Source organism: Cyprinodon tularosa, unplaced genomic scaffold (assembly GCF_016077235.1).
Source record: "Cyprinodon tularosa strain WSP-4 unplaced genomic scaffold, ASM1607723v1 ctg328, whole genome shotgun sequence".
Taxonomy (NCBI): Eukaryota; Metazoa; Chordata; class Actinopteri; order Cyprinodontiformes; family Cyprinodontidae; genus Cyprinodon; species Cyprinodon tularosa.
This window is the reverse complement of record NW_024039039.1, coordinates 614,464-623,685: the sequence shown is the minus strand read 5'-3', so window position 1 is coordinate 623,685 and position 9,222 is coordinate 614,464. Positions and strand designations below refer to the sequence as shown.

General features: G+C 40.7%; 1 protein-coding gene across 1 annotated transcript; it reads left to right on the top strand.

Annotated features, from left to right (window-relative positions):
* Positions 1–445: 445 nt before the first annotated feature.
* LOC119788863 lies at positions 446–8,433 on the top strand. The gene is made up of 13 exons (XM_038293554.1): positions 446–617; positions 990–1,195; positions 1,317–1,454; positions 1,669–1,807; positions 1,897–2,704; positions 3,475–3,616; positions 3,704–3,847; positions 4,135–4,193; positions 6,478–6,668; positions 6,749–7,152; positions 7,283–7,382; positions 7,596–7,791; positions 7,876–8,433. The coding sequence occupies exons 1-13, from the start codon at positions 489–491 to the stop codon at positions 8,010–8,012; spliced, it is 2,793 nt and encodes a 930-aa protein (XP_038149482.1). The 5' UTR covers positions 446–488; the 3' UTR covers positions 8,013–8,433.
* The last annotated feature ends 789 nt before the right edge of the window (positions 8,434–9,222 follow it).

Here is a 9,222-nt window from a genome sequence, read left to right as displayed (position 1 = left end):
GACAAGGTGAAAAGTTACTGTATCAAATCCAGTTTACTTTGCATTTTAAAAAAGAAACTTAGAAATAAATGAAAGTTAGAGCAATAGATTTTCAGCTAAACATTTTTCTTTCATAAAGTTACTTAATACAGCTTCTTATTAACTCCTTTTTTGCTCCTTATTTCTGTATTACTGATTGTTTTTTTATTTATTTATTTATTTATGCAGTCAGTCATTCAAAATGTTCCTTCTAAAAATGTTTATTAGTTGATTAATCACTTTAAAACTACTGCTTAGATGATTAAGTTGCAGCCTGATATATCAGCATCTAAAGTAAAATATGTTCAAAGTTCCGACTGTTTGTGTTTTCCAACCAGTTCTGCTGCTCCCTCATTGTTCTGTGTGCATTCCTCGATCCTGAGTGACACCCATTTCCACTGGACAGGTGTATTTAAGATGCTGCAGGGTGTGAGCATCTTTACTGGAGACTGAGTTGAGCTTTGAGCATCATGATGGCCTCCAGAATGTTGCTCTTTCTTAAGCTGCTCCTGCTGACCTCCCTGGTCTCAGCGTCTCATCACTGGGGAGGAACCATGAACTTCGCCTACAAAGGAAGGAATCCTGATGGATCATATAAGGTGAAAAATACTTTTTATTTATAAATATTTCTGGCTATTAATAATCTATGTTACTTTTTTTCTGATAACAGCAGACAGCATCGTGGAATAATATTGTTTCATTACTTTTATAAATCGTAACCAATTTTTCAGCGTTCCAGAAATACGTGTAGATTGCTGAATGACTAAAATTAGGTTTCAAACAGTTATCAAAAATCATGTCTAAAAATTTAATTTAAGGCATGATTTCAAATTGTTAAAACAAACATACATACTTAGAATGTTTATATTGAATGCTTTTGTATTCATTTTTGATTAAAAGAAAATCACTTTGACATAAATAAAACCTGAAAACTCTAACCCACATATTATTTTGGAATATTTACACCACAGATGTCCCTCCGAACCAGAGATACTTATGATTCTTGTTCTAACTTCCATTACTGGTACTGTTATGGTGGGAACTGTGGCTCAGCCATCACTCGAACCACAAATCAAATTGACACAAGCACCAACACACCATCCTATGAAAGCCGATGGTGCGAAACTGAAACTGTTGAGACATGGAGACTCCCTAATGACAAACCAGTAAACATCAGGTAAGCTTTTTTCCAGTCCAAATAACATGTTCACATTTAAATGAGTTGAATTAAGTTTGTATAGCATCCTTCAGGTAGTTGACATAAATATCTATGTTTTCTTCCTGTTCTAAAATACCAGAACAGCCAGCTGCTGTTGGATCTCAACCCGTAACTCAGTTAGTAACTGGAGGTTTGATTCTCTTGTGGATTTGGGAACAAGATCTGACACGAGAGAACCAAATAAATCACCTGATATTGCCATTGTTCCCTTCCTGAGGTAACCAATGTTTTTAGTTTTTATAATATCATAGGCATTTTCCACAATGTAATGTAAAAAGGAAACACATTTGAGGATTTTATATCATTTTGAATGTGTAATCCATCAAGTCAGCCTTAAGAAAATATAAATTATTTTTGATAGCTTGATGATTTGCCTGAAGTCTCCCTACAAAATATATTTTATTTACAACTTGTGTTTATTTGTAATCAAGAGTCCCTCAGAACTGCCCCAGAACATACAAGCTGGCAGCCTTTGACCCTGATGGTGACAGGGTCCGCTGCAGGTATGGGAATTTACACAATTACGAGTGTGACAATTGCCATCTCCCTTCAGGCTTCCAGCTCGATCAGGTCAGTTAATAAAAATGTATAATATACTAATATTAAATAGAATCCATGATAGGAGGCATTGTCTAATAAGTCAATCTTTGCTTCAAAAGGATTCTTGCACATTACGGTACCAGTACACCTCTTCAGACTCTAGAATATTCGGTATGGAGATGGTGGTGGAAGATTTCCCACGTAGGACAGTTGATTTGTCCTATTCAGATGGATCGCGTGTTCGCAAGCATCCACTGCCTTCAAGGAGAAAGAGACAAGCTACAACCACTGCTCCAATAACCACTCCATGGTGGTGGTGGACAACAACACCTGCACCCGCTACTCCAACCATCAACTCATGGTGGTCTTGGACAACACCTGCAACCCCTACTACAGTCATCAGCTCATGGTGGCCGTGGGGAACACCGGCAGCCACAACTACTACAACAGCACCTACAACTACTGCTGCTCAAACAACCACCCATCCATGGTGGTGGTGGACAACAACAACACCAACGACTACAGCTGCTCAAACAACCACCCATCCATGGTGGTGGTGGACAACAGCAACACCAACGACTACAGCTGCTCCAACAACCACCCATCCATGGTGGTGGTGGACAACAGCAACACCAACGACTACAGCTGCTCAAACAACAACCCATCCATGGTGGTGGTGGACAACAGCCTCACCCACCACTACAGCTGCTCCAACAACCACCTCGTGGTGGTGGTGGACAACAGCAACACCCACAACTACAGCTGCTCCAACAACCACTCCTTGGTGGTGGTGGTCAACAACAACTACACCCCGTGCTACAACAACCAACTGGTGGTGGACAACAACTGCACCTACCACGACACCCCGCATAACAAATGTGAGCAGTACCCCCCTTAGCAAGCTGCCTCTACAGTTCTCTTTTCTAGGTAAGAATATATTAATCGATTATAGTAAATAATTTATTAATTATTTGTGTGATATATAGTATATATTGTGGGGACCATTTCCTAAATCAAAGCACATCATGTTGACCAACTACTCCTCAAGGGTCACAGTTAGGATGTAGAAATAGGTAAAAAAAAAAAATCAATAAAAACTCCCCAGAAGGATCGCCAACCATGACGGTATGTGTGTGCGTGGCCATGTTTTTCTACCATGTGAGGAGAACATGCCAGAGATATGCAACATTTTTCTGGGGACCAGACAGGTCCATACACAGAGAAGTTCTATTCTTGGGATGGGAGTTAGGTTTAGGACCAAGGTGTGAAATGCATTGAGGTGCACAAGGGGAACTCCATTGCAGGAGGATCCCAGGTTGGGAATTGAATCCAGAATCTTCTTGCTGCAAGGCAACAGTGCTACCCACTACTCTACTGTGTAGCTAAATACTAAATACGAAATGACCAATTTCCTTTCCTTATAAACGTGTTCTTTTTTTTTTTTTTTTTTACCTTTTTAAGAGGGGTCATGAAAAATAGGCCCCATTGTGACAACATTGTTTTTTAACACTCTGAATCAATGTAGGCTATTAGTTTAGTCTTTTCAGCTAGTGACAGGAAGTGTGGATAATGACAAATGTTGCCAGATTACTTGATTGATGGAAAGAAGTATTTTTTATTCAGTAGAAAATTATATTCCACACATGCATAAATCCCAACGCAAGTTATGACAACACAGTTATATTTATGTTCTCCAGTGGACCCACCTGTTGCTACTTGTCAGGCGGGACTCTACCTGCCTCTACTTGTGGCTCCAACACCTGCAGATGGACAACGTGTCATGGCAGAGGTCAACAAAGAGATAGAGATCAGAGTCAAAGCCCAGGCTGCATATTCAGTGTAAGTTAGAAAAGCATACTAATACCTGCCAGCTCAATAAAAAACAGCATTGATCACATAATCACTTCTGCTTTGTTGTTCCTCTAGAGTCCAGAACATCATCTTCAGCGGCCCATCAAATGTTACCAAGCACAGGGTCGTTAACAATGAGTTTGTGATCAGGTGGACACCAGTGGTAGATGACCTGGGAGAACATTATCCAATCTGCTTTGCCGTAGAAGCAGCAGGCGGGTGAGACCAGGATTTATCTAAAAGAAATCAGTATGGGTATTATTAATTTATAGTTGTTTTCCAAGTGCTTTTTGTATCTCAGCTACAGCATAAAAAACTTTGCAGTTCTCTCATAAGCAGTATAAGGCTGCCAAAATTACATTTTACTGTTCAATCTCCATTTTTAGAGTATGTGGATGTGTTGGATACGTTTATCACTCTATAGTTATTACATAATCTTGATTTAGAAGAAGATGGATTGTATTTATATCAACTAACTTAAACATTTTCTTGTAATACTTTTTCAGGGGTCGATTATATCACTCTGAGATGCGGTGTGTTCTGGTGGAAATCCGCAAGCATCAAAGTAGGTCTAAGTTATGAGGCAAGGAAAGAACAACAACTGGAAATATCTATGGGGATATTTAATTACCGTATTTTCACGACCATAAGGCGCACCGGACTAAAAGGCGCACTCTCAGTTATGTGTCCCATTTCTGTATTTAACACACACATAAGGCGCACCGGACTATAGGGCGCGTTTTTTATATACAGGTACAAGTCCTCTACTACCTTTAAATACCTCTACTGCGTATTTAAAAATACAGCGGGGGCAAAACTGAGTATGACTGTGCTTTATTCATGTATTTATTACAAAGTATTAATCAAACCTGGCAGCTGGCCGTGAGACAGAGACATCGCAGATGACACAGCGCTGTGGTCACTCCTAAATTAACTTAAAATCCTGAAACCTGCTGACGGAATATGTTCGCTTTTATTGCCGGTATCCTGGTGCCTGCAGCTAAAATTATTTAGATGAAAAACACCTGCCAGCCGCCGCGGTGAACCCCAGGCTGCCCAGCCTACAGGCTGCTGATGAAGAGATTTCTGCTGTCAGCGCACCGCTGGTATGTGGGGGTCTGAGCGCCTCCGACAGAAATAGATAATCTGGATGAACTGACTGCAATTATTAAGTTTTCAGGTGGACTTTCTCACTTAAAAACATATTAAAACTACTTTATTCCCACTGATCACAGCAAATATAGCTGCAAGATTTAGATTTAGATGAAAAACACCTGCAAGCAGCCGCGGTGAACGAAAGGATTTCTCCTGTCGGCGCACCGCTGGTATGTGGGGGTCTGAGCGCCTCCGACAGAAATAGATAATCTGGATGAACTGACTGCAATTATTAAGTTTTCAGGTGGACTTTCTCACTTAAAAACATATTAAAACTACTTTATTCCCACTGATCACAGCAAATATAGCTGCAAGATTTAGATTATTTAGATGAAAAAACACCTGCCAGCCACCGCGATGAAGAGGAGGAGACGCGCCGGGGATGCTGTTGAATTAAGTTTTCAGGGAGAAAAATACAGCGGGAGCAAAACTGAGTATGATTGTGCTTTATTCATGTATTTATTACAAAGTATTAATCAAACCCATCAAAGTCATCATCCTCTGTTTCTGAATAAAACAGCTGCGCTAAATCAGACATGCCAGTTTCCCCTTCTTCGCTGTCAGTCACTTTCCGTGCAGCGCGGCTCCTCAGAAATAATGCCGGCTTTTGCGAAAGCTTGAACAACAGAGCCAGCAGACACGTTAGTCCAAGCATCTACAATCCATCCGCAAACTGTGGCGTAATCTGCCCGGCGCTGCCTTCTTATCCTGAAACTGTGGTCTCCGTCGGTCATCCATCGCTCCCACGCCGCTCGCAGCCTTACTTCGAACGGCTGCTTCACACCGATGTCGAGCGGTTGAAGCTCCTTTGTCAGACCCCCGGGATAACGGCGAGCACAGCGTTCATTTGATTCACCTTTTTTTCACATCGGCTGTGAGATGGGCACGCAGCGATGGTGATGCGTGGAAAAAACCACCTAGTCTTCTCACATACACCTGCCTCAGCCACGCATCCATCCAGCCTTTTCCATTTGCGTTAATATCATATGTCATCAGAGCGCTGTCTGTCTCGCTGGCAGCTCCCAGATCAGCTTCTCTGATTGGTTGATGCGGCTCGTCCAGCAGCAAAACTTCAATTTTTCCATCTCGAGCAGCAGAAGCGCGGCGCTTCAGATGCTTAAACGCTCCCGACGTGCTGCACCAAAATGCGCTGCGGGACCTTTTGCTGCACCTATATGCGCGTCAACCATTGACTTTGCATGTAAACTCGCTGCTTCTGCTGCACCTGCTGGGTCCGGTTCACACCGATGTCGAGCAGCGTTAATTTGTTTCCCCATGTTTTTCACATCAGCTGTGAGATGGGCACGCATGGAGTTACATATTAACAGCGATGGTGAGGGGTGGAAAAAAAACACCTGGTCTCCTTACATTCAGCCACTCTTTCATCATCTCCTCAATGAGGTGGTCTCAAAAGTCGCAGTTACAACACACATAAGGCGCACCGCACCATAGGGCGCACCGCACATTTTGAGGGGAAAAAAAAGACGTTTAAGTGCGCCTTATAGTCGTGAAAATACGGTACTACTTTTACACTGATATATTAGGGAATATTTACTTAGAAATGCATTAATACATTACCTACATTCAAACAAAGCAAACAGACATTCTTCTCATCCATAATTTTTTAGGGATCTGTCAAAGATTTTCTTTAGATACACTCAGATTTTGCACCTAACTAATAATTCTTGTTCCAGTTGAAGCCACAGTGACCTGCACTGACACCACAATGAAGGTTGAGGTTGAAAAAGCCTCTTTCTATGGATTTCAAGAGGATCATCTTCGTCTCAGTGACCCCGGACCCACCATGTGCAGTCTTAATAGGTTATCCAACAGCAGCCACATAGTCGCCATCGTTCCTCTCAATGGCTGCGGTACTCAGATCGAGGTGAGAAAAGGTTGTTTCATACATCACAAAAAGTTGATCTCCGGGATTTATTTTTTAAACAACAACTATTCACTCTGCAGGAAGATGATGATTACCTCATTTTCAAGAATGAGATCACAACGGTGGATGACGCTCCCACTGCAGTGATCACCAGGAAGCATCTGTTGGAGGCACGGTTTGAGTGTCAGTACCCCAAACGGGGCAATGTGACCCTGAGCTTCTCAGCACACAGAGACAGCATCACATTGTATGAGAAAGGTATGGGCACGTTCACCTACCAGTTTGAGTTCTACCAGAATGACCAGTTCGGAGCCATGTTCAGCCCAAATTCATACCCGCTGGAGTTTGACGTCGGAGAAAGGATCTACATGCAGCTTAATGCCAGCTCCACTGTCAACAACACTGAGATGTTTGTAGAATCCTGCAGAGCTGCACCGTATGACAACCCCAACTATCACACATCATACTCCATCATTGACAACGGGTAAGGCTTTGCTTCAAAAGGTCCTCAGATTATCACCAAGTTTAAGTCCGTAAAATACAACTAAGATGTGTATTTTCCTACTGTCGTGTGATAAATGATATTTGAATTGTATTAAATTTGATTCTGTCAGGTGCAATGTTGATCCGACTGTGCAGACATACACCGCACCCGATGACAAAGTGTTCAGGTTCAGCATGGAGGCCTTTAAGTTTATCGGATTATACGATCAGGTAAGGAACAAACTGTGCTAAGAACCATTCAAACTTTTTTCCCTAATGAAGTTTGCATTTATATTTAGGCATAGAATTTTAACTGAAGTCCTTAATATTAAATTCATTATATTAAACCAGTATAGGTTTACGGCCTTTTTATGTTAGTCAATGTTTTTTTTTTTCCAACAGCAAGAATTTTTGTTTATAATGGCTTTGTCTTCTTGAATTCAGGTGTACATCAGCTGCACAGTCATGATGTGTGAGGCAGGAAACCCCAACACCAGGTGCTCTCAGGGATGCATGAACTCCACAGGGTTCAACCATTTTGGCCGCGCTAAGAGAGAGGCTGCAGTCCAGAGCGGAAAGCACTTAGTTTCTCAGGGTCCTCTGCGTCTGAAGCGTGAAGCAGACCCCAGAGGAGGCTCAGGTAAGGAAAGCATGTAGGGAAGTTTATGAGCAGCAGGTCTAATGTGAGCAGGACTCCATCACTAACTGTTACTCTTGTCTGCAGCACTAAATCTCAACCTGAACCTGGTGTTTGTTGCTGGATGCCTTCTTGTTGCTGTCGGGATGGTCTGTGGCGTCCTCATCTACAAAACCAAAACCTCCAGGGCCAAATACCAACCTCTGCCCTCATATGAAAACTAAACTACATGCATCTGCGGGTTATTTTAAAGTGGGAAGTTTTTTAACTAATGAAGTCTTATAACATCCTTTAAAGATGCAAACAGCTGCACACATTTAACATCCAGTTGTGTTGATGCTAAAGAAGAAAAACCAGCTGAAAATACAACTAGAAGATCTTAACTTTGCACTGAAGTTGCTGAGTTTATTGTTCTGCCTTGACGATTTGTTTTCTCCTGTTTTATTTTCATTTTATCCTATAAAGATGGATGAAATGCTTGTTTCTATTGTGTTATAATCAACCACTTCTGAACTAATGTATCTTAATCTGTTATATAAATTTTTGATATAGGGGCCAATTTTTGGAAGGTTTATTTTTCCTTTTTCAATTTCTTTTTGTGTTTAAAGCTGGACTTAAATGGTTTATTAAAAATAATAAGTGAAAGCAAACAAACTGTTTTGGGTTTTTTTGTCATATCAGAATAATATCATAGCCATCCACCTTTTTCATATAAATCCTGAGTTTTCAATCCGGAGTTTGGTTTCATGAACGGAGATTAAACAAACCACAAAATAACAAAAATGTCAATGGCTTAATATGAATACCTAATATGTAAAAAAGAAATATATATTTTTAACTAGTTTTAATGTTATCCCTAAAGATATGTTTAAAAGATACAGTTGTAAGGTTAGAGAATTACCTGTAGAGCCGTAAATATTGGGTTGCTGAATGCAGAGACAATTCAACCAGATCATCCAGTGAGATCAGTTCAATGTCAATGTCAAATTTATTTATATAGCACGTTAAAAACAGGTTTAAAACTGCACCAAAGTGATTTACAGGAAAGACAACAACATCAATTAACAAAACAGAATGTGAAACACTGCTTCGATTAAAAGCCGAAGAATAAAAATAAGTTTTAAGAAGCGATTTAAAATGATTCAGGCTGTGGGCGGATTTAATTTGAAGAGGTAAATGGTTCCACAGAATTGGAGCAACAACAGAGAAGGCCTGATATACTTTCCTCTTAAGTCGAGTCCGAGGAACTTTCAGTAATAGTTGATCATTAGAGCTTAGACTTTTTGACACAGACTGGAATTTTAGAAGGTTTCTAAGATAAGGAGGAGCTAATCCATTTAAGACTTTATAAGTTAATAAGAGAATCTTAAAATCTATTTGGTAAAAGACAGGCAGCCAATGTTAAGAGGCCAGTATAGGCCTTATACGGTCACG